Here is a 27,140-nt window from a genome sequence, read left to right as displayed (position 1 = left end):
TTTATTTATGTATTTATTTTACATGTATTTATTCATTTGTTATTATTATTATTAGTAGTAGTATTAACACCCTAACCCTAACTCCTAGTCTTAATCCTAACCTAACCTTAAATCTAACCCCTTACCCTACTGAAAAAAATAAATAAATAAACGAATAATAAAATTAATAAAAAAAATAAAATAAATTAAAGTTGATGGAAAAGCTAAAAAAGCTGATATACCTAGCAACAAATGATGCAACAGATAATAGTTTTCTCTATTAGGTATTAGAAAAAAGACCAAATGTTATATAAAAAAAACATGGAAGTCGAGCATAAAAACGCACTAAAATCGCACATTAAACGCGCAAAAAAAATCTGAAAATCGCTCAAAGAAACTATGCTCAGATGTGAATGCAGCCTGAGACAGGAACATGGAAGAGGAGAGGGTGTTCTGTTGTTCACTGTGGTGAACTGGGCAGGGCTGATAATACTGGCTAAGATTACACAGCAAATGGGAACTTGCACTTTTTGAATAGATATAACAAACAATATAGATTGCATTTTTAAGAAATCTGAAAGGGACGAATTTATGAGAAGTTCAAAGGATTTATATGCACTTTTTTTCTCTTATGGTTTAGATAGTTACATACTAGATAACTGGATTGTAAAAACACATATTTTTTGGCCGATATTTGGCTGATATTTTAAAACGTGAACATTTCTTACAATGACATTTGCATATAAAACACACACAAGCAATACTCAGTCCTTTGAACAACAAACATGTTGTGTTGTAAAAAGATTGTGCTAAAATGCTGAAACATAATAAATTGCTTGACACTGAATACAAATCATTTGAAGTGTCTCTATTACTTTGAAAATAGATTTTTGCCTATCCTATAATATATTAAAATGAGCCGTTTATGAAAAGAAATCATAAAAATAAATTCAAATTTCTCTAAAAAGGGAAGTGATCTTTTAAATATGTATGCACTGGTATATATACATTCTAGTTCAGTTTAAATGTTGCAAAATGTTCTAAAGTGCACCATTTGTTATTCTTGAATAATAAATCTGTAGTCAGGTGCTTGGCTAGAGAAAAGAATGATTTAGGACAGTGCGCTGCAGAGCTCTCTATGCTCCCAATGGACTTCAGCTGAATGGGATTATACTGGCTGGATATAATAATGGGGTTTTGAGTAAAAAAAGAGAGGGACCACTTGGTACCTTTTGGCACCTGGCACCCAGGAATCCGATTCATAAGTGTTTGTCCAAACCTCCAGGAAGACCAATAGTGTGTGGTATTGACTCACTCACTTCACGTATTGGAAAATATGTGGGTTTTTTCTGCAGCCTCTGATTAGTCAAACACAAGCCTATTTGAAGGATACTACACACACGATTAAAAATTCATCCCAAATATGTGTGGAAGGTGAGGTACTGCTGGTAACGGCTGATGTCTCATGTTTAGGTTGCTAAACATTTTTTGAAGGTTGATGGAAAGCTTTCCCCTATACAGAGAGATTTCATATTAGAACTACTGATGTTTGTGTGTGGAAGGTGAGGCACTGCTGGTAACGGCTGATGTCTCATGTTTAGGTTGCTAAACATTTTTTGAAGGTTGATGGAAAGCTTTCCCCTATACAGAGAGATTTCATATTAGAACTACTGATGTTTGGTATGGAACATAATTATTTCTTCTATGGAGGTGAATTCTACCTTCAGCGCACTGGCATGGCTATGGGGGCTAAATTTGCCCCCAGCCTCGCCACTGTGCTCATGGCGCTGTGGGAGGAACAAACGCAGTACATTGAAAGAATAGGGAAATTACAGTTTTGATGTCGTTTTATTGATGACATCTTTTTCATTTGGAAGAGTGACAGTAAGTCATTACACACCTTCATGGCTCATTTAAATATCAATACATGGGGTATAAATTTTACTTATGAGTGGAATAAAGCAACTGTTAATTTTATTTATTTGATAATATATAGAGATGGGAACCAGCTTTTTACTAAAACACATTTCAAACAAGCTGATAGAAATGCCTCTATACCACATGATAGTTGTCATCATCTTACGTGGTTGAGAGCCATCCCTAAGGGGCAATTTCGAAGACGGAGGCATAATTGTTTCAGGGGAGAGGATTATTTGGTCCAAGCTAGCATGCTGAAAGATAGATGTATTCAGAAGAGTTACTACCATGAAGGATTGAAAACAAGAGATGCAGTATGTTTCTGAATTAGACCAACATACTCTTCTTACCCCTGGAACAAGAACGGACAGATCCAATAATTCCCTTGAATTGGCATTTTTTATCACCTTTTCCAGTCAATACTATTGGGTAAATAAACTAATGAAAAAGCACTAGAGGATTTTGAAGGAAGATAAAATATTAGGGCCAGTTCTTCCAGATCTGTCAAGAGTAATTCTAAGAAAACCACAGACTCTCAGAAATATTTTGGCCCCTAATGCAGTTGATTTGCCTCCTAGACCTAAAATGTTTGAAAATGTGTCTAAATTCTTTCCATGTAGAAGATGCAAGGTATGTAGGGATTCTGTAACTAGACGTACCACATCTTTCAACTCCACTTACACAAACAAAGAATATAAAAAAAAAGATTTCATCACGTGTTGCACCAAGGGTGTGATTTATCTCCTGAGGTGCACATGTGGGTACTAGCATGTTGGCAGAACTACATGAGCATTAACTGTACATGTAGGAGAACATCTAGCCAATAAACGGAAAGGGTTGGATAAACATAGTCTTTCTAAGCATTTTGCCCGATGTCATAAAAAGGATCCTTCCTCCCTTGAAGTCACTGGAATTGAAAAATATACTTCACATTGGGGAGAAGCAATTTAAGAAGACAGATACCCAGACAGGGAAACTCGTTGGATATTTGACTTACAAACTTTTGGACCTCACTGTCTTAACATTGAATGGGATATTGATTCCTTTATTAACAATAGATAATTTCCCATTTGTTATCTTGTATATATTGCCATTGTGGAAATAGGGAGTGAAATTTTATGTATTGAATGACCTATGACCTATTTTTTAGCATATACACATATGATGGAATCATGTGTCCAAATTTAGGATCATGAAGATGACATTTTTATATTTATTTATTTTTCTATTTTCATTTTTACCATATATGGTGATTTATTTTTCAATTTTGGAGCATTTAAGACAGAATCATTAACCAACCAAATACTTTTGAATATTATACACCTTGTGTAGCTAGTGTTGATGTGACCCCAGTCAACATGATTGCATATTTGCTTTCCGGTGTCTTGACCACTTTAAATATCTGTGATAGGCGTCTCAGCTCCGTTCTCCATTCCCAGACGTACCCTTTTACAGGGAAACGCTTCAGAAGGAGACAGGAGTTGAGACGTTACTGTAATCTGGACCTGCTGGAGCAATCCACGGTTGGACTATCCTCTATACCGCCTGACTGCTTTTATCTGATTGTACGTGCAATAGCTGTTTAAATAAATTTTAAGCTTATATACTGCACTATGAGTCTCTCCTCTCTGCTTATCCACATACCTAACATGGTCTGAGTGAGAGGAAAGATAGTGAAGGCTGCACATCATAAGGCATGCGATCCATCCATCTGATTGGTGTCTGCGCTTATGATTAAGGAGCTGCACACAATATTTGTTATCCAGAGCTGATTATGATCTCCTATAACTTAGAGATCATGAGATTCCGGTAAGAGGCACATTATCTCTATACACGGGTGAAGCACTGAGAAAACAGAATTTTTGTTAAATCTTACCGTAAAATTCTTTTCTCTGAGTCCTCTGACAGTCGCCACCCCCTCACACAGTCTTCACTTATGGGTATTGACCTTTTATCCACAGGAACAAGCTAGGCATAAGATTTGTTAAAACACAAACAATTTTCATAGACATACCTGTAGGGGGCTGTCCCACTGGTCCAATACCCCCCTGCTATCAGCATTCCCAACTCAGTTTGGTAGCAAGCAGTAAATAGTTAAAAAAAACCCACAAAAGAGGGGCGGGGGCGGCGACTGTCAGAGGACTCAGAGAAAGGAATTTTACGGTAAGATTTTACAAAAATTCAGTTTTCTCTTATGTCCTCTGACAGTCGCCGCCCACTCATACAGTCTTCACTTATGGGATGTCCCAAAGCAGTGTAGACATGAGGGGTGGGAAGCACAACCGTCACGAAGGCAACGCAGCACCCAGGTCAGAGAAAGGAACCTTATCTGAACCAGAAAGGCGAAAACGCTGGGTAACAAAAAAGTTCAACAGGAGCAACAAACCCAGGAAAGCAAATCAACAAAGGGGAAAAACAAACCCCAACAGATAGGGACAGACTAACGCCATGTCCCCCTCAAGGCACTGCCGCGCACAGGACTTTGCGGCCAAAGGAGGCATCTGCCAATGCCAAAACGTCAAGTTTGTAAAATTTGGAAAAAAGTGTGCACTGACGACCAAGTCGCTGCCTTGCACACCTGGGTCACCGAAGCTTGATGCCGGAAGGCCCATGACGCACTCACCGCTCTGGTAGAATGCGCCTTGACAGGGAAGGCGGTACCCGTTCCCTAATCGAATAGGCCTGTACAATCGTCTGTCTGATCCATTTTGAAATGCTTGCCGCAGACGCAGCCATACCCTTCCGAGGGCCCTCTGGAAGGACAAAAAGAGAATCTGACTTTCTGAAGGATTCAGTAGACGACAGGTACGCCCTGATCGCCCAGACTACATCCAAGGAATGCAAGCCAAACTCCTTAGGATCTTTAGGATTCGCACACAGGGAAGGCAAGACAATATCCTCGTTAAGGTGAAAATCGGATACCACCTTAGGAAGGAAAGATTGGTGAGGTCACAAGACCACCTTATCCCTATGAACAACCAGGTAAGGAGAGCGGCATGACAGGGCCGCCAACTCCGACACTCTGCGGGCAGATGTGATCGCCACCAGAAAGGCAACCTTCCGTGACAGCACAGGAAGAGGAATTTCCCTGATGTTCTCAAAAGGAGGACGTTGCAAAACGGACAGGACCAAATTCAAGTCTCAAGGAGGTAAAGGCGCTCTCCTAGGAGGAGCCAAATGACGCACCCCTTGAATGAAGGTGCGTATCAAAGAGTTTGACGACAAGGGGCGCTGGAAAAGGATTGCCAGTGCAGACAACTGACCCTTAATCGTGGTCAGCGCAAGACGCTGGTCCACACCAGATTGCAGGAAGGCTAACACCCTCGCCACCGAAAAGGAGCGAGGATGGAAGCCCCTTGATTCACACCAGGCAAAATAAGCCTTCCAAGTAGGGTAATAGATCTTACTGGACGAGGCCTTCCTAGCCTTGAGCAGGGTAAGAACGACCGCCGACGAGAGACCCCGATCTCTCAGGACCTGGCTTTCAACAGCCACGCCTTTAAAGCCAGCGACTGTAAAGCAGGATGGAAGATCGGCCCCTGAGACAGTAGATCGTCTTGTAACGGGAGCCGCCAGGGAGGCTCGACGACCAATTGTATGATGTCCGCGTACCAAGACCGGCGCGGCCAGTCCGGGCCCACCAGAATTACCAACTTTGGTTCCGAGACCAACCTGCGAAGGAACCTGGACAACAACTGAATCGGGGGGAAGGCATAAATCAGTCGATACCGATTCCAAGGCACCACCAGCGCATCCGAGGCGTCTGCCAGAGGATCGCGCGTTCTTGCCATGAACCTTCCCACCTTGTTGTTTAGCCGAGATGCGAACATTTCCACATCCGGGGATCCCCAACGCGCACACAGCATCTGAAACACCTCCGGGTGTAAGGACCATTCCCCCTGGTCCAGGGTCTGGCGACTCAGATAAGCGGCCTGGCAGTTCTCCACACCTGGAATGTGAACTGCCGAAATCGCCGGGACGTGCTTCTCGGCCCAAGACAGAATTTTGGTCACTTCCTGGGCCGCCCGGGCACTCCTGGTGCCCCCTTGGTGATTGATGTAAGCCACCGCAGTTGTGTTGTCCATCTGCACCCGCACAGGGCGGCCCCGAAGATGATCCAACCAACGGAGCAAGCATAGACTGATCGCCTGCAGTTCCAAGATGTTTATTGGAAGGGAGGATTCCTCCTCCGACCAAGTGCCCTGGGCAGACAGAGTGCCCAGAACGCCACCCCAGCCCAACAGGCTGGCGTCCGTGGTGATCACTGTCCACAACCATGGCCGGAAGGATTTCCCCTCAGTCAGAGCCGGAGACTGGAGCCACCACAGAAGATCCTCTCTGACTTGGTTACTCAAAGATATCCTACTTTCCAATGAATGAGGATGCCTGTCCCATCTGGCCAGGATCTCCGCTTGAAGAGATCGTGTGTGGAACTGTGCAAATGGTATTGCCTCGAAGGCTGACACCATCAACCCCAGGGACCACATGCAGGTCCTGAGCGATGAGGATTTGTTGTCCCTGAGGGACCTGATCTTGTTCTGCAGAGTCCGGAGTTTGTCCTCCGGCAGAAAGACTTTTGCTTGGGCGGAATCCAGGACCATCCCCAAGTAAGGGAGGCGACTTCTGAAAGTTGATGGTCCACCCGAACTCCTGGAGCATCTGAATCAGAAGAGTGAGAAAGCCAAGGCCTTTTTCTAGAAGCCAGTTCAGACATCAACAGATCCACTTTGGATGCTAAAGTCGCAAGTGCAGCAGTAATCACAGATGATTCAGGCTTACCTGAATCTTGACCAAAGCTGGGGGGAATTTGCTGCCCTGGGACTCCATAAAAACTTTTTGGCGCTGGCCCTTTAAATCCGCGATAGCGGCGAAACACACTGCAATGAGGAGTAGCCTGAGGTACCCCACAAGGAGGAATATAACTGATAGCAAAGGAATATCCCCTGAAAAACAGCAGAAAAAGTCCCTCAGAAGTGTAGCTGTACAGTTACCACGGTTGCTGAATGATCTGGCTGCATGAAGAAAGGAAGTGATGTCACACCGCTAGAGGCTAAATAGGACTCGGGCCAAGGAAAAATGGTTGCCAATAGAAAGCAATGGGGAGGCTCTGGGAAAATGGCAGCCGAACACATGCACAAATACCTTGCCACACTAAAGATGGCGCCCGAAAGGGCGCGATACACTACAGGGAAAATGGCTGCTGAATGCCCTTACTGAAGCCTGCCCACACCCAAAATGGCTGCCCCGCGATTTTTCACCGCAGCGGCCCCCACACACATGCCTGCACCCCCAAAATCACACCAAACAGTGCCGAAGGGTTCAGGGACCCCCACAACCCCCCCGGACACAATAGCGCCCCCGCAGGGACCGGGAAGAAACGCGGCCACAATGGCGTGGGTGCCTCTCTGTGATGGGAAGCCTCCCACCCCTGGTGGTGGGGGTGCCGTCAGCCAAACAGGACTCTAGTAACACATGGCAAACCGCAGTTGAGGCATCCTAGCGAAGTGGCCTTTTGTCCCTGAGGACAGGGACAGGTCGTTTGCGAGGCCAGGACGTACGCATTGCCTGCTAAACGCTCGATGGCGGGCTGGGATTCCATAATGCTCTAGTACAATCAGTCCGATTCCCAGCTCCGCAAACGCTGTAGTCTTCCGAAGTTCCGACTAACTAAGCGCAGGAACAAATAAAAAGCTATCAGTGCAAAGAAAACACTCTTAGCATAAAATAAAATGTAAGAAAACAGAAGAAGAGGCTGAGACTGTAGCCCCAGCACAGGGAAGCCTATCTTACTCCTAACTAGGCAAAAGACAAACTTGGGAATGCTGATAGCAGGGGGGTATTGGACCAGTGGGACAGCCGCCTACAGGTGTGTCTATGCAAATTGTTTGTGTTTTAACAAGTCTTATGCCTAGCTTTCTCCTGTGGATAAAAGGTCAATACCCATAAGTGAAGACTGTATGAGTGGGCGGCGACTGTCAGAGGACGTTAGATAAATATTATTCATCACTAGGAGAGGTGTATTTTTTCATCAATCACCTCTAGAATATAACAAGGACATTGATTTGTTTATATTTTATTGAAAAATGGACACTATATTTTACTTATTTGATATAAAGTTTCTGTTATGTATATTTTTTTATCACTAAGTGATTGTTCGCTGATTGCAAAGTTAGTTCAGCACATGGTTATATGTTAGAAGCCCATTTTTCACTGTTTTTTTGTCAGGAGTACTGTAGGAGTGAAATATGTACTTGAAGTCATCAATCTTGATTGTGAAAATCAGCAAAAGGGCTCCTTGAATAATTTATCAACATCTCAGTGCATTTTTTTCATATATAATTTATTAAATAAATGAAAATTATATTGCTTTGTATCCGAGTCTATCGCTATTTTCACACACAAATCTGGATTATGTTTCATATCATATTGTTTAGCATGTGGACTAAATGAGGCAAACATTATTAGGGATTGCATTGGGTCTAACCAGTTCCTTCTCTCAATACCCAGTTCTATATGACTTGTATAAAAAATAAAATTGTAAAAGTAGTGCTTACACCCACCTTATAATGGAATAAGAAGAGGCCACAGAAAAATGTGTAGAGTTCTGCTGTTAACACGGAGAGGTTGATTGCAGTAGCACTGGTTTTCTTTATAACCAAAGGCATGAAACTATATAGGCCAAACATGCAGGCTGTGAATCCCACATAGAGGAGTCCTGTGAAATAAACAGGAGGCATACCATTTCAGTTATTTAATAATTGTCATTTATCTCCAATGTATTTTTCTCATGCAAGGTATTTTTATTAAGAACAGAAGAGATAAATCCAAATTATCATGTATAAGGCATCCATACATTTTAGTAAATAGATATATGGCATTGCTAACCAGAAACTTAATATGTATAGTTTATGACAGCTAAATAAGTCTAAGTTACTGGGAGTAACAGCCAGAGGTGGCCATTATAGTTCTGGCAGGCAATGACTTTAAAAGAACACTCTTGTGGAACTAGAGCATGAAGTAAGGTTGGGGGGGGGGGGGATCCCAGGGGAGCAGCTGTGTTTTTTTTAAGGGAGATTCACAATTTCGGAACCTTACAGAACAGGGTTCCAGGAGAGACTTGTGAAAACCTGGAGGAATAAAATGGGTTGTCCATGGGCTCCATATCTTTGTGTATGAATCATTGAATAATGGCCTGAATCATGGCCTGTTTTATCATATTTTTGGTCTTACAGGCCTTTGCAACTGTCTGCTTACCAGCCATGGTAATCTGCAAAAGTAACTTAAATTGTGACCTCGTAAGGTTCTCTGTGTTTTTGTTGAGGAGAGCTATAGAAGGATCAGGAGAAACGGCTGCCCCAAATGGAAATGCATGCCAACTTCACCAGAGTCCGAAAACAGGCTAAGGAATAAAGAGGTACAAAGTTGGCTATATGAGTTGGAACTAGGTACCCACAGGAGAGGACTTTAAATTGAGCTTCTAAGGTTGTTACATTCTGCAAGCAGAATTTTGTAGCCTGCCATATGTTCTTGTATCTAGTATAATATTGAGGTCAGATGCCCACTTATGTGTAGGTCAGTGTGGGAATGTAGCTGATAACATATGAGTGTTTAAACAGGAAATAAGGTCCGCAGCAAAAGTCTTTGTCACACATGCGTTCACACATGGTCATTTGGTCTAAGGAAAACCTTATGAAAATGTATTTTTAGTGATTACAGCTGCCTTTCGCTTTTGTTTTTTGACAGAAAACATATCGTAAAGTTCTATTTTCCACTAGAATAACAGCCATATTAGAGTAGATGAACATGGTAATATATACATTTTTTTTCTTAGAAGTAGTAGAACATTTCCAGTTTAAACAGAACTCCCTGTGCTTATAACACTTCCATGCAGTAAAAATGTTGATCCTATTTAGTAACAGCACAGAATCTCTCACTGGGAGCGCTATGTTGTTTATTTTAATTTGCAGAATGTATTAAGGCTGTTGAAATTCTATAGTGATATTAGAGTATGAATTTGTATAACTAGGCCACAATTCCAGGCTGTATATAAAATCTGTAATTAGAAGTCATGGTTCCAGAGCAACGTGGAACTACAAGAAGGAAGATCTCAAACTGTTGATGCTAAAGAATTCAGTAGATAATGGGATTTTCATATACTCTGAAACATCCTTTTAAGGTATAGTATACAACCTTTGTCCTTTCCATGACAATGCATAATAATATAACACATTTTTTCTATAACACACCCTGACTCTAACTATAAAAACAATAATACATTTAATTTAGGGACCAAATGGCTTTTGTTCTAGGGTTGCCAGGAAAAGCAACCCACCAACTGATTTGCCTGAAAATAATCTTATTAGCTATTTTTTTTTTTTAATGGTTCATACCACTATCACCTTGATGACCAGAAAGACAGGTGAACCCCCATAACCCTGTTATTCAATGATATTCCAAGATTTTGGTAGAATTAAACATGTCATGGGTGAAATATGAGGGCTTCTATTGCTGACTTTCTTCAGAAAATACTAGTCGCATTGCTTCGATACTTTTTAAGTCACTGACCTGAATCAAATATTCAGATAAAGATTGTCAGAAAAAAATATTTATGTTCTTCAAGTCAAGTAAGAAAGTAGGTGAGCCAGTATATTTTTTAGAAGTTTAAAAATGGATAACTCATATAGTTTAGGTTAAGCACTTCTAAACAACTTAAAAAAAACTCTACAGTGGAATACAAGTACCCACAACCCTCCGGGCATGCTCCTAATAAGACAACGGATGGTGTCCTGGGGTATTGCCTCCCAGATCTGGACCAGGGCATCACTGAGCTCCTGAACAGACTGAGGTGCAACCTGGTGGCATTGAATGGATTGAAAAATAATGTCCCAGAGGAGTCCTTTTAGATTTAGGTCAGACAAGCGTGGGGGCCATTCAATGATATCAATTCCTTCATCCTCTAGGAGCTGGCTGCATACTCACGCTACATGAGGCTGGGCATTGTTGTAAACCAGGAGGAACGCAGGACCCACTGCACCAGTGTAGGGTCTGACAATGTGTCCAAGGATTTTTTTTTCCGATACCTTATGGCAGTCAGGCTGCCATTGTCTAGCCTGTAGAGGTCTGTGCGTCCCTCCATAGATATGCCTCCCCAGACCTTTACTGACCCACCACCAAACCGGTCATGCTGAATGATGTTACAGGCAGCATATTCTCCACGCCTTCTCCAGATCCTTTAACGTTTGTCACTTGTGCTCAGGGTGAACCTGCTTTCATCTGTGAAAAGCACAGGGTCCCAGTTGCGGACCCTGCCAATTCTGGTGTTCAATAACAAATGCTAATCGAGCTCCACGGTGCCGAGCAGTGAGCACAGGGCTCACTAGAGGACGTTGGGACCTCAGGCCATCCTCGTAAAGTCTGTTTCTGATTGTTTGGTCAGAGACATTCACACCAGTGGCCTGCTGGAGGTAATTTTGTAGGGCTCTGGCAGTGCTCATCCTGTTCCTCCTTGCACAAAAGAGCAGATACCGGTCCTGCTGATGGGTTAAGGACCTTCTATGGCCCTGTCCAGCTCTTCTAGAGTAACTGCTTGTCTCCTGGAATCTCCTCCATGCTCTTGAGATGGTGCTGGGAGACACAGTAAACCTTCTGGCAATGGCATGTATTGATGTGCCATCCTCTAGGAGTTGGACTGCCTGTGCAACCTCTATAGGGTCCAGACATCTGCCAGTAGTGACACTGACCCTAGCCAAATGCAAACCTAGTCAAAAACAGTCAGAAAAGATGAGTAGGGAAAGAAATTTTAGTGGCCTCCACCTGTAAAACCATTCCTGTTTTGGAGGTTGTCTCATTGTTGCCCATCTAGTAACATTAGTATCATCTAGTACCATCTAATATCATTAACAAAAACCAGCTGAAACTGAATAACAACCCCCTCTGCAACTTAACTGACCAGATCAATATCCCATGAGTTTACTTGACTTGATACTATACTCTGATTAAAAAGTGTTCCTTTCATTTTTTTGAGCAGTGTATATGCTCAGGGCAGCTGTTTTACATCTCCTAAATATGCTGAGCTATGATTACAATAGCTGCAAAGCTGGCAATTTATATTTTAAATCACAGACTAGACACATATAAATAAATACATATAAATAAAATAACTATTTTGCATTCATGTTGTTGAGATATTGTTTATGCGCACATATAAACAACATTGTAATGTAAGGAGTGAAAAAGATCTATGAATTTCAATGTGATTTATTTCCTGCCATTATACAGACTAGTTTAAGGAAACAAATTAAAATTCTTGCTCTATTAAGTAGTAGCTTAGGCAGACTTAGATATATGGTTGTGGAAACAATTTACTGCTATCTCATTTGTGTGTTTTATGCATAGTTTGCTCTAGGCAATTTTATTTTATGAGAATTATACAGTGAAATTTTGTCTAAGTATTTGTGTTTTAATGGTCATTGCTGTTAATAGTCTCTGTATTCTTGTGGTTGCCGCTAGAGGAAAGAAAGTGTCATCCTGTGTGATTTTTATTTCTGCACACGAGTCTCCTCCTGGTGCAGTTTTCTATCTATGATAATGGTGCAGTAAATGTTATATAAGCCAGTAGGTGGAGAGCTCATTTAGGAAATGTTATGAAGCGGTTCCAGCTCTGATAAATGGCAGGGACTCTGCTCATTGTTTAGCTAAGCATTATAATGACAAAATTGAAATGCCTTACCTATTTGCCAGTCCCAAGGTACCTTTAACAACTCCTTGTGTTCCATTATTGCTCTGAAAGAAAATATATTGTTTTTATAGACATGCTACAACAAGTCAATTTAAAATAGGGCAAATCAAAAAGAAAATAAAAAAGGAATAGCAATTATTTTACTGGTACACTGGAACTGGAGACATTTTAATAATGGAACAAAATGTCAGGAGCACACCGAGAGACATGCATGTATTGGAGCTTGGCTTGTGGTGTTTCAAAGGAGGATATTACCCCTGGTGCTAGATCATCAAGAACACTTGTGCTAAAGAAAATGGTGTTTTATGGTAAGTGGATCAATGTCATCTTATATATGACTTGTCTGATTAAATTTACGGAATATATATGCAAATGCCGGTGCACAACCTGGGGGTAGGGCCATTCTCTCCTTGGATGCTGCTAAGGCTTTCAACAGCATTGAGCGGCCTTTCCTCTGAGAAGTGCTAACCAGATCTGGTCTAGGAGATAGATTTATTAATTGGGTGCATTTACTTTATGCCGCCCCCAGGGCTCAACTCTGTATAAGTAACGATCTCCCTGCAGCCTTCCACTTTCTGGCAGTGGAACCCCTGACAATTATAATACATAAATCTAATAAAATTGTAGGGTTTCACAGAGGTATAACAAGAGAGAAAGTATCCTTATATACTGATGACACCCTGCTGTACTTGGGAGATACTGCTGGATCCTTGAAGGCCCTAATGTCCTTTATATATAGATTCAGGGATTTTTCTGGTTTCAGTATCAACTGGACCAAATTGGTCCTTATGCCCCTGGATCCACTATCATATCCCTTGCCAGAATGTGCCCAAAAGATACTGGTGGCTGCTTCCATTACCTAACACTCAACACAATACCTAAACTTCTCATTTTGCAAAGCTGGCATGGGCCCAGTAAAGGCATCTTTGCCAAGTGCCCACTGTAACAGGCTAGCAATCTGTGATTTTGGAAGAAAGCAGATTAAGCTTGGTTTAGCACGCAAGGAGTCCCTGACCAAGTCTGAGGTTGCTTGTGGTTGTTGTCATTTGCTTTATGTTACACAGCATGCAAGCTGGGCTAGCACCTGACTAGTGTGTGTGGGGATTAACTAGAGACTCACTCACCTGGAGCGGCTTTTTTTTGTTTCATTCAGGCTCTCAAGAACGGGCATTGCTAAAAAGAGAGACAGAACTCTGTGGCTGGATGATATTTTACCACCTAGGTAAGCCTCACATGTGCTGCCTTTGTCAGCGTTGAGCCCAGCTACAGAATGTGGAAAATTACCTCTTAGTGTATTGAAAGAGCCAAGGTCTGTTGGAGTATGAGGCAAGTGCTGTTACCCTTAGAAACACTGGTGAAATTAGACCAGCTGAATTTTTGGGTGAACTCACACATATTGCAGTGACAGGCATTTTACTGCATTGTAAAACACCTGTCACTGCAATGACACACAAAAAGCAATTGTTTTCTGTGTGTCCTATTCACACTGCAACACAGCCTTGAGCTGTGCTGTAGTTACTGCAATAAAATGCAGACATACATTTTATAGCAGCACATTGTACCAAATCACATGCCACTGAACAGCAGCGCAGTGCATCGCTCTGCTGTAAAGGGACATGAGCGAAGTGTACTTCAAATAGAGTTTGTAAAGGAAAAAAAAGAGAGCTGCGGGTTTCCTGCATCACATTCTGGTGTGAATGAGCCCTTACACTAGCACAATTTCTTGAATCATAGGAACTGTAGACTGTGCTGATCAATGGTTCCCTATGATCACAGATACCTGTTTTCAGGCTTTTTGACATGGGCATTCAGTCTGGATTCATCTCTCAGTTTATCAGAAGGATTCAGACTGAACCACAATGTATGTCTATGGGTGGGTAGGTGTAAATAAATGTTTATTTTCCCTTATATAAGAGTCAGTTTATGTCCACAAAAAGGTCTCCATCCTTTTCCAATTTTTGTGGACAAAAAGAGATGTAAACGGACATCTGTGAGCAGATTCCCTGCTGAATCGGAGCTAAATGGGATAGATGTCAGTTTTTTTATATCTGCACCTGTTCAATTTGTGTCCAGCAGAAACATGCGGACGCGTGATAACTCTATGGGTGGCTGGATGTAAATGGACTCTGTTGTATGTTTACATCAGGCTACCTCTGATCCACAACGCTTAGGTCCATTTTTTCTTCTGGACCTGGAGATCCAGATGGACTTGGAGGTAGTCAGGTGTAAACATAAAGAATTCCTTTACATCTGCCTGTCCATAGAGCTGTATGGAGCTTCCAATCAGGTCTGCCTGAAAAACTGACAGATGGACTTGATCGGAAAGCTTGTGTGAAAAGGACCTGAGGCTCCATGCACACTAGGCGTTTAGCCTCGGTGCATAGGGCTCTGGCATTTAGCAGTGGGTGGAGGCCATAGAGTTTACAGGCTGTGGGGCTAAATGGGGCACCTGCACTCTCCACCCTCACAGAAATGTCAGAGGTCCATGCTCCAGGGGGAATGAAGACTTACAGTCCTGCATTTCTATAACTAGACTATGAGAATTCCTGCTGTAACTTCAACTAGTTTACAGATGGAATGTGCTAACTGCACTCCTAGACTGAAACATGCAAACCCATTCATTGCCCCCAAGATACTAAGGTAAGGGACCTAAGGTAATATTATTATTTACTGAACTCACTGATCCAACTTCTATAAAATATTTCAGAGAAGTAGTGTTTTAAACCTTCCCCCCAAAAAAAGGATTAAAGAAAATATGTCACAACATTCCTTGCAATCTAATCTTTTGAGTAACAGTAGGCAATGCTTAGTGCTGATCAGTATACCTAATTTAAAGGAGAAATCCAGCCAAAATCTCGTTTGGCTGTACTTTTCCTGTGGATCACAGTAGCGCAGTACGTTCTGCACTACTGTGACCAATTTTTAGCAGACGGCGGGCTGAAGCCCGCTGTCTGCTGACATCACAGAGCCGGTCCAGGCTCGGGCAAGATTGTGACAATAAAGTCGGGATCTATCCACATGCCTGGACTGGCAACCGGCTCAACCTCTCAGCCAGCCGTTCCCAATCCCCTCCACAGCCCAGTGCTCCAGTGAGCGAGGAGGGGGCAGAGCAGAAAGCCGATGACTGACAAACAGCAGCTCTCTGCTCGGGAAGCTGTGAGAACCAAGTGATTGGAAGTGTTAGATCGCTCAGTTCTCAGTCTTAGAGGCGCCAGGGGACAGATGCAGCATTAGACATCCAGCAAGGTAAGTATATACCTGGAAAAAACCTAACCCCATACTTCTCTTTTAATTTTTGCTGTAAGATACCCCTGGGGCCCTTAACCAAAATCTCTGCAGTATTCAAATGATGACTTTTACAAAAGACAGCTCTAATGCACACCTCCCCTGTATCCCTTAATGTGCCTTGCCGACCTATTGGTGCCATTGTTAGACTGTGCTCTAAAAGAGGCCTTATTCCATTTGTAGAGATCTGCTAAGAAATTTAAGCTGACCACATATCTCAAACATTGTAACAAAGCAACATCATTTCTGTGAAAAATGTAAGCCCAACTCCTCCAAGGCTGGGTTCACACCTATTCAGTGCATTATTGCACATTATGCCATATGTTAATATGTTGTGCTAAGGCAGGCTATTCATTTCAATGGGGCTCATAACAAACGAAAAATGGGCATGTACTATTTTTTGTAGCGCAATGCACTGCAGCACATGGAAGTGTTTCCAGGCCTTACAGGGCAGCAGTGTGAACAGTCAAACCATATAATAACTTTTATAAAATTAGAAAATGTTTTTAATCCCAGCTCATCATTAGAATGAATGTATTGTTCCATAGCTTTACATTCTAAAATTGGTAGACGGAATATATCTCCTGAACCCTGTAACCACATGCTATCATTTATTGAAGAACATTCACTTGCAGCTAAATGTAGAACATGAAATTTCACTTTCTGAAAGTGCTTTTTCGATCAGTAAGATATTAATTGCAGCAGTACTCCTGAGATGTTATTTTAGGTTATGTTAGAAATGGATGTTCATCTTTTTAACATGTAAACAGAGGCTGAAATCCCAGAAAACCATAGATCTGATTGTATGCACCTTTAAAGCTGAACTCCAGTCAAACAGCTAAATACACAGATATAATACATGTACAAGGACTATTTTAGTTGCTGAATTATTTACATTTCTGTCAATTCATTTTTTGAAGCACAGGACAGAGACCTGATTCAACATTTAAGCAATACAACCAGGTCTTGTTTCTGCCTCAGCCTGTGATTGGACAGTGAAAAAGAAGAAGACTGATGAGCTAATCTCTCTGTTACTCTGCTCTCCTCCTATCAGCATCTTCCTTGTTACCACATACACTGATTGTGTGCTGTTTCTCACTCTTCCAGTTTAAGCTTTGCTGTCCAGGGGATTTCAAAAGGCTTATTCAAGGTAAACATCAGGCAATTGTTATTTTTAAAGATCCAGTTTATGTTTTTTTTTTTTTTTAACCACTTAAGTTAAGCTCAAAGACCAAAGATCAAAGTTAAGCTCAAAGACCAGGCCCTATTTTGCGATTCTGCACTGCGTGACTTTAATGGAAAATTGCGCGGTCGTGCGACACTGTACCCAAATTAAATTGACGTCCTTTTTTCCCCACAAACAGAGCTTTCTTATAATGGTATTTGATCACCTGTGCGATTTTTATTTTTTGCGCTATAAACAAAAAAAGAGCGACAATTTTGAAAAAATAACAATATTTTTCAAATTTTTTTTATATGAAATTCTCAAAACAAAAATGTAAAAATCTAAATTTTTTAACATTTTAGGCCAATTTGTTTTCTGCTACATATGTTTGGCAAAAAGCGTATTTTGATTGGTTTGCGCAAAAGTTATTGCGTTTACTAACTAAGGGAAAGATTTTTGTCATTTTTATTGTTATTTTTTTAAACTAGTAATGGCGGCGATCTGCGTTTTTTTTTTGCGGGACTGCGACATTGCGGCGGACAGATCGGACCCTTGACTGACATTTTTGACACTTTTGGGAGTACCAGTGACATTACTACAGTAATCAGTGCTATACATATGCACTGTTACTGTAAAAATGACACTGGGAGGGAAGGGGTTAACTTTATTGGAGAGGGAGGGGTTAAGTGTGTCCCTAGGGGCGTGTTTCTTACTGTGATTGGATGTGGCTGTGTGTGTAACAGCACAGATCAACGGTCCTACATAGCAGGACCGAGTGATCTGTGCTTTTACACAGGGAAGAATGACAGACGGCTGTGCTAGAGAATTGAATATTTCTAGAGTTGTTAAATTTTTTAGTAAGTTCAAAGCACATCTCAAGTGAATTAAAAGCATTTATGGAAACACTGCATGTGAACCTTTTAAATACTTGATTTTTGTGTTTTTCTGCATTTTTTAGAAGGTTGTGGCAGGGTCTCTTTATATATGAATGCAGTAATGGATAAACAGATTTAAAAGTCCACTCATTTATACTCCTGTGTAGAGTTGCTTGGTCTTCTAAGTGATTTTTTTTTTTTTTAATGTTCAATGAGCGCTAAGTGGTTAAAGTAGTATTAAACCCAAAACCAAAAATGTAATATTTTGCAGCTTACTAATGTAATGGCTGAATTAGTTTTATTTTTTAAGGCTAGTTTCCCCCATTGTTTTCACCTGGCGATCTGGCCAGTAACACACCTCCTGTATTGGAGTGCTCCCACTCTGAATGGAGGAGCACAGAGGCACCTTTGGACAGCAACATTGGTAATCTGGGGGGGGGGGTTATTAAATGGATTAGCATATTTAGATACACTAACTAACACATTGAAGCCAAACTCCAGCTCACACTGCAGTTACACAAGCAGTTACAGCAAGAGTTTTTTTTGGAATAAAGGTTTTACATGAATAAATAAAAGCTGATTATTATAAGCACCTCTGTCAAAGGTAAATAGCTTGCCTCCACACTCTTAACTGATACATTTGCAGAAGAGCTTGTTCTGTTGAAAAACAACAGACTTAAGGCCCGTACACACGTACCGATTGTCGGCCGTAAAGATTCGGCCGACGACCAATCGGCCGATTGTAGGCTTGTTAGTATGATGCTTCCGACAGCCGACAGCGCATTTTCGGCCGAACAGAATCTGTCGTGCAGGCATTAACATTTTTGTTGGCCAACACCAGAACGGCCGATTGTTCGCCAGTCAGTACAGATTTCGGCCGACAGACAGCAGATTTGCAAGACTGGGCATGCTCAGAAAAGAAAAAAGACAAGGAAAGTTAACCATCACATGACATCACTTCTGCAGTCGGCTGTTGTTGGCCGACAAAATTCGTGTGCAGTCTTTTGCACTTTTCAACAGACAAGACAGCCCTGGACAAAAGACGGCCGATCAGTACGTGTGTACGGCCTTTTCTCGCCAGATCAACAGATGAAAATAAGAGAAAGAAAGCCTAAAAAACAAATGAATACAGCCATCACATCTAAGAATTGATAGGCTGCAATATAATTAAAGTTTGCTTCTGGGTTTATTACCGCTTTAACCATTTTACACAACCTGCCATTATTAGTGTGTGTCTACTCATAACAAACATATCTTTAAATGGAATTTACTTTGGTTTTGTTGCATGTATAGTTTGAAAGCAGAAAATAAGTTTGCCATCATAGAAGTAGTGTTGTAAAAAATACAGAGCATAGAAGTCAATCCATTTTTGTGTGAGCGCTGTATTGTATTCTAATTTGATATTCAACCTTGGATCTATAGAGTTTCCTTCTTTTTTTATTTGAGTCATGAGAAAGTTTTCATTTCCTGCAGACTGCATTTTCATCCAAAAGATAAAATGGAAATTGAAAATATAACTTGAGAGAATTCAATGGTTGTCGACAATCGTTTGGCAGCCAAAGACCTTGTACAACAATTGGATGAAAGAAAAAGTATATATGATACCACATACAGACTAATCCCATTCTAAAGTCTGGATGGAATGATAACATGCCCTTTTCTTTCTAACCTTTCCATAGTCAATCTAAAGCAAGATATTATTTTAAAATGAGCAGCTCCTAAAATCAATGATTAGTTAAAACATTTACCTACTTTCCTTGCACTGGGAGATTGATATGCAAACCCAACATGCACCACCCCCAGAAATGATGAGGTCTTATTAAATTTATTTGCAAATCTATTCGTCCAGTTAAACTGCACATACAGTTGTTCTGTGTGAATTACCCAGCATTCACTAGATTTAGAGCCCGTAAACACTATTGGGATTAATTTACTAAATCTGGGGAGGTCTGCACAGAAACCAATCAGCTTTCAGGGTTTATTGTCAAAGGATAATTGAACAAGCTGAAGTTAGAAGCTGATTGGCTACCATGCACCAGCTGTACCAGATTCTGCATGTCCCAGTTTTAGCAAATCTCCCCCTATGTGTGGTGATTGGTATTTTTCCTCAAAGAATCAAAGCAATTCACTGCAAGGGCACATAGAAAACAAAAGTTTCCTATGTTCCATGTTTACACTGCAAAGTTACCTTAACCACTTGCTGACCACCTACCACATAGTTACTGTGGCAGGTCAGCTCTATTGCACAAAATGACATACCTGTACGTCATTTCATGCAATAGCAACTGGGGGGCGCACGTGCGCTGCCGGAGGCGCGATTGTGCACTGATTGGACACAGGGGATGCCAATCAGCGGGTCTGGCGGACCTGATGTCCGCTGGCCATCCACGATCATTCCCAGGAGAGGCAGAACGGCAATCTGTCTATGTAAGCAAGGCAGATCGACATTCTGACAGTAAAGAAGATGAAGATCTTGTGTTCCTGTTAAGCAGAGCCACCCCCCCCCCCACAGTTAGCAAGCACCTCCCGAGATATTAAAATAATAATAATCAGCGCAAACCATAAATTTACAAAATACAATAATGCACACAAGGCTGTGAACAATCAGTGCTGAACACAAAACACCAGTAACAAATCGATAAATAATATTGTTGCGCCAAGTGAATATATCAATCAATGTGTCAAATAAGGATTTAAAACAAATATCAAAAATCAATCTTAATAAATCAACTCTATTATTAGTGATATCAAGTGATCTTAAATAGTCCCATTTCACAGTGAATCATAAAGTGAAATCAAAATGAACAAATATATCTTCATCTGTGATCACAAATAAAAGTGCTGCATGCTTCACTCCCAGTGCTCCCAGTGGATGGTGCAAGATAAGCAGCTCACCTTAGGATTTAGACTCCTGACAGTCAAACACGCTTTGGGATATATGTATAGCAGCCTGATGCCCCTTCCTTTCACCACCTCCAGCTATCCCTCTGAATAGATCAGGAATCCGGTGTAAAAAGAAAAGAAGATCTAATACTCTCTGTTTAAATAAGGCTATTTATTTCCTCTCAAACCGATGAAATTCCACTTACATTAAAAAGCACTTAAAGCAGTGCGGGCTTTACAGCGTCATATACAGCTCTCTATCCACCTCCAGGAATCGACGTACTCCGAGCAGGCTCCTCCCTTGTATGCGTTGCATCAGAGACTTCGTCAGCGGGGACCACCATGGGTCCCGCTGGGTCTTGTGAACTTTGAGAGGGGCAGGAAATTTAAACCAAAGATTTTTTTTTCAACCGCCCCCTGAGCCGCTCCACTGCCCTGTAAAAAGGCTGCCATGCTGCCCTCAACACGCATACCCATAATTGCTGGGTGAGAGTGTAGGCACACAGTCTAACACCAGCTGGTAAACACCCAAGCTCACCTGTGTGTGCTGCTGGGGGCGAGGTACCCACAGGAGAGAGCAGAGAGCTCCGCCAGCAGCCCCTATACTGTCCTAGCCTTCCCTATACTATCCTAGCCTGCCCCCATACTACCCTAGCTTGCCCCATACTGCCCTCTCCTGCCCCTACACTGCCCTAACATGCCCCTATACAGCCCTATCCTAATGGCATATCATTCATGGGTGCAAAGTGTACACTGCACACAGGCCCTGAGGATCATCTGCACCCATAGATGCCCTAGCGTGCCAAGATCGGGGAGAGGTAACATGTTGGAATGTCATATATGTTGCATATAGACAAGGTGCTGTTGCATGTCAATCTCATTTCGTAATCAATTTAATTTTAGTTTTAATTATCATGATAAAAAATAATGGATGTGGGGGCCCTTTGGCGGGCGGGATTTTTTTTGAGGGGGGGGGGGCAGCCTTTCATTCTTGGACCCAGGCAGCACAATGTCTTGAGCCAGCCCTGCCCTAGGGACACATTTATCCCTTTGATTGCCCCTGGTGTTAACCCCTTCCCTGCCAGTGCCATTAGTACAGTAACAGTGCATATTTTTAGCACTGATTACTGTATTAGTGTCACTGGTCCCCAAAAAAGTGTCAGGTGTCCGATTTTGTCCCCCACAATGTCGCAGTCCCGCTAAAAACTGCTGATCTCCACCATTACTAGTAAAAAAATAAATACAATTCCATAAAAATATTTCATCGTTTGTAGATGCTATAACTTTTGCGCAAACCAATCAATATACGCCTTTTGGGATTTTTTTTAACAAAAAATATGTAGCTGAATACATATTGGCCTAAATTGATATAGAAATTATATTTTATCTATTTTTTTATTGCATATGTTTTTTAGCAGAAAGTAAAAAATATTGTTTTTTTTTTTTTTCAAAATTATCGCTCTTTTTTTGTTTATAGCACAAAAAATAAAAACTGCAGAGATAATCAAATACCACCAAAAGAAAACTCTATTTGTGGGAAAAAAAGGAAGATCAATTTTATTTAGTTACAGTGTTGCACAACCGCGCAATTGTCAGGTAAATCATCGCAGTGCCGTATCACAAAAATGGCCTGGTCATCAAGGGGGTAAAACCTTTCGGGGGTGAAGTGGTTAAGATGGGTTTTACTGCATTGCCAAAAAAACATGCTACATTTTTCCACAATGCACCATAGCTCATCTGAAATTACCATCTGTTTTTACACCGCAGCAGAAAGTAGGAATGAAGGAAACATCACTTTGAAATTTCAGTTAAAGTGATTGTGAACCTTACCTTTTTTAATTAAAATAAAAACAATCTTATACTATCTACTGTGTCTTTTCCATAGCCTTTGACCATATCCTGTTGTATCACTGCTGTCCTTGACACTGAATATTCACTATTATGTGCAGTCTTTTGGTGATGTCAGGGTCCACACTTGAGACCCTCCATATCAAGAAAGTTGACCACCACTGATCTACGGTTGCAGTCTTATATGCCTCCCCAAACACAGACTGTCTGCATTTGAGGAGGTGCATATGGCCCTGTATACATATCGTTTCTCAGATCTGCAAATATTTGTGTATATTCCTACAGCCAACTGCCATTGATTTTTATAGGCTGCCTGTCGGCAGCTATATGCTACACCTGTCACTTCTGGCAGAGAAAATACAGCCATATTGTATGCTTTTCAGCAGGGATCCTCAAACTACAGCCCTCCAGCTGTTGCGGAAATACACATCCCATGAAGTATTGTAAAACTCTGAGATTCACAGACATGACTAGGCATGATGGGAATTGTAGATCCAGAACAACTGGAGGGCCATAGTTTGAAGACCCCTGCACTACAGCCATTCATGGCCATGTTCATGAAGCCCTAACATAGGCACTGGTCTGGGCAGGTGTAAATGGCTCTGTATGCATGTAGTCTCTCAGATTTGCATATATTTGTGTATATTCCTACAGCCGTCTGCATTTATTTATATAGACTGCCTGGCAGTGGCTGTATGCTACACTTGTCACTCCCGACACGGAAAAAACAGCCATATTGTATGCTTTACAGACATTTATGGCTATGTTTATAAAACCTTAATATAGGCACTGGTCTGAAGAAGGATTCAGGAAAACTCCCTGGCAGTGGTTTGCCTACTAATAACCATCTTTTACATGTTCTGTAAATGAATGGAAAATGGGTGTGTGCCGGTGGCTCCACTGTTCTAGTTCACAGAGGTTTCTGCACACAGTGCCCATAGACAATCTCTGCTACCCTGAATAGACTATCAATATGGGATACTGCAAGTGATATAAAATAATAACTAAATACTTAGTCATTACAGATAATAATACCATTTTACTGGAAGGTTACAGATCAGATCTAAAGACATTTAAATGTTTAGATTTGATTTTGGAGCTGTGTTGGGAACATATAATATAATGGGAACGGACCTGTCTACAATCAGCTCTGAGTATTAAATCTTCTGTATTTCTAATTGGTTCTATGGATAACAAAACATTTCTCTTTACCCCATATAAATAAATAATTCCCAGAATGGCAGGTTATATGAACCATTTCAATTCTTGCTTTTTTATCTCTTAAAACTCCTTATGACGGGCAATTACTGGTGGAAAACAGTAGTAGGTACGACTGCAGTTTGAGCAAAAATGCGCAAGTTTTCTTTTCTGTAAAGCATAAGTAAAAGTGGAAATGTACAATGCAAACAATAAGACTGGAAAGAACAGAAGAGATCACTACCATAAAGTCAGAAAGTATTTTCCATATCACTCATAAATACATCATTATTCTGCATGCTAATGGAGATAAGTGACAGAGCTGAATGAATGAAACCATATTTAATAATGCAGTCTATCCATCAAGGCTTTAGTCCCTGTCAGAAAAATACCTTTTAGTCTTGTAACTAGCTGTCACTTTAACACACTAATCAATACAGTCTGGCAGTTTGTCAAAATGACCACATAATAAACATTATAATACTTCAATAACTAGATTCGCTCTCCAGTATCTTCATATAACTGTTGTCAACAAGCCACCACAATGAACAGATCATAATTTGTATTTTGCATATCTTTCTTATCTTTTTTACTGTATTCCAAATCAGTCATTTTTTCCTGTTTATGACAGGTGACACCCAGCCCTTACCCATCATTTGCAATTTCATTATCCTGCACATATATATATATAAGCTACGTTTAACCTTAAAATGTTTTATTAGATTTTATTTTTTTAGCAATGTTAAAACTAATATCTTTGACACTCCTTGAAAGCTCTTATTTACAATCTCTGTTGCTTTTTTGTAAATTGCACATATGTCCTTCTAAATTTTTTCCAGCCACTTCTCTAAACTTTTCACTGTCCACCGGATGATAAGCAATCCCAAAAACATTACAAAAATAAGGATGCACACAAAAAGTATAGAAACATTGCCAAAATTGCTCAGGCATAAGGACATCAAAGTGTGTGCCTTGGTATGAAAATCTACTGGATGTCATATGCCTTGAACCAGCACTATGTATTGGAGGGATACACTCTTATGTCCATTTAGCTGATGACCATATCAAGACCTTCAAAAAGACTGGATTTCTACAGTCACAAAATGGGTAGTGTGTCATAGAACATTTCCTTTAGTAAGCTACCGTTGTGTAAAAGTCAGTGGGGAAATCTACACCAGCATTTTTCAACCAGGGGGCCCAGACAACCAGGGTGCCTTCAGGTTTTTTCGGGGGGTTTCTTGGCAAAATGCCTTAAAATTGTATACAAACCAGGAGGTGGGTGAAGCCTGGCTTTTATTTACACAGTGCCACAGGTTTTTATTGTGCACCATTACAATCTTCTTTCTGACGGCGACTTAACAACCAATGACGTCATTGGTTGATAAGGAGGATGTTGGGCTCCTGGACAGCATCTTTGTTTACCCCTCCCCTACCCTTCTCTATCAGCACTGGGGTCACATTAGTTGAGTGAGGGAGAGAAACTGCGGGAGAAGAGAAACATTGGATTATTAGTCAGTACCAGGGTGAGAAGATTTATTTGCTTTTGAAGAATAAGTCACCACCAACGTTGGGTGTTTTTTGTGTGGATGTTGCTGCTTAATATTCGTTTATTTTATTTTTTTACATTTTAGAGTGGGATGTCTCAAAATCGTGCATAATTTGAAAGGGTGTCTTGGCTGAAAAAAGGTTGAAAAACACTGATCTACACCATGTAGAGTAAAGACACAAACAAATGGGCCCCAGAAATTCATTGAGCTAAAGCTTTTTTGGAGGTGCTGTAGCAGAACACAGCATGCAAATGTATGGATGTTTTTTAGAGTCGCCTCATATTTGGCCTTACCTAGAATGAAAGCTGGAAAAAATAAAGTTAACTGAGTTTGAGTAAAACTACACCAAGTTTACACTTCTGTGATGGACTACCATTTGTTAGACCCGATCTGTTAATTCCCACAGAATTGCCATTTTAGTGAAGGGCATCCTTTTATGATACATTCATCTCAACCAAGTGTCTAGGTCCACTTATTTAATATACTTGAATATTGGTATTTAAAGGATTAGTTCACTTTAAAAAGAGAAGTATGTTTTTTTTTTCGGAATCATACTTACCTAGGTGGATGAATGCATCTGTCTCCCGCTGGCTCTAAGATTGAGAACCGGATGATCAAACACCACTGATCGCTCAGTTCTCAGAGCTCCATGAACAGAGAGCTAGTGACTGTCAGTCACTGGTTCTTTGCTCTGCCCCCTCACGCTCACTGGAGCACTGGGCTGTAAAGGGGGGCAGAAGCTGCCAGGTCAGGCTTTCAGCGGCTCACTGAGAGGCTAAGCCAGGTGCTGGTTCAGGTATATGGGCAGATCCTGACTTCATTGTCAAGAGCCTGAACTGGCTCTGTGATTTTAGCTGACAACGGGCTTCAGCCCGCTGTCTACTGAAAACGGGTCACAGAACAAACTGCACTCTTGTGATCCACAGGAGAAGTACAGCCAAACGAGCTTTCCTTAAATGCCCATGTTCCAAAAAATCCCTTATGTCTGTTCAAGCATCCCCAGTACACTACATACTACTCCTAGACTGTTCAAATAGTTGTTCCTGTCCCCTCCATACATGTAGGCCTGCCCTGCCTTAAAAAACTCACTAGTAGCTAACCCCCTATCGTCCTGCCTTGATGGGAGGATGGGCCAGATGTTATAAATGCACCCCTGGTGGCTGCTTTGGCTTGTTTGAATGCTCTGTAGTGGAAGTGGCTGGGGGAACTCATTGCACATGTGCAGTGTTTAAAGGAGCCAGAGCAGTCACTGGTACACTTCTAACATTTAGCACATCCTGGAGTTAAGGCTTGTTCTGAAGGTGAAGTCAGCCAATAAGGAGTTTTTCAGACTGGCTGTGCATGGTCTTTAAATATAGAGAGAGACAGGAGCAACTATGTAATGAGCTGGTGATGCTGGAATGCATGGAAGCATGGGAGATTTTTTGGGAGAAATGACCATAAAAGGTGAACTAACCCACTTACCTAGAAAATAGTGCTGACATTGTCAGAATGTAAATCTCAGCAAAGAAATGTGGAATTCATTGGCGACGCCAATAGACTTTATACTAGGGCCATGCTTACAACACAAGGAAAAGGGTTTAATATAAACCTGTCATGTCATGTAAACCTGTTGCTGATCTCCTTCCAAAAAATGCTAATGAGTGTTATGCTGATCCACTGCTTTTACAAGATTCACAATCAATGATACAGAACAAATAATCAAA

General features: G+C 41.2%; 1 protein-coding gene across 2 annotated transcripts in view; it reads right to left on the bottom strand.

Annotated features, from left to right (window-relative positions):
* SLC35F1 (solute carrier family 35 member F1) overlaps nucleotides 1–27,140 on the bottom strand; it is a 554,611-nt gene that overhangs the window by 19,504 nt on the left and 507,967 nt on the right. For both annotated transcript variants that reach the window (XM_082251908.1, XM_082251907.1), the window contains exons 6-7: nucleotides 12,626–12,678; nucleotides 8,457–8,611 (exon numbers count right to left, since the gene is read on the bottom strand). In XM_082251908.1, the coding sequence (XP_082108034.1) occupies nucleotides 8,457–8,611; nucleotides 12,626–12,678 (208 nt within the window). The remainder of the gene's footprint in view (nucleotides 1–8,456; nucleotides 8,612–12,625; nucleotides 12,679–27,140) is intronic.

Source organism: Pelophylax lessonae, assembly GCF_965119305.1.
Source record: "Pelophylax lessonae genome assembly, chromosome: 3".
NCBI lineage: Eukaryota > Metazoa > Chordata > Amphibia > Anura > Ranidae > Pelophylax > Pelophylax lessonae.
This window is presented reverse-complemented; position numbering and strand designations above follow the sequence as displayed.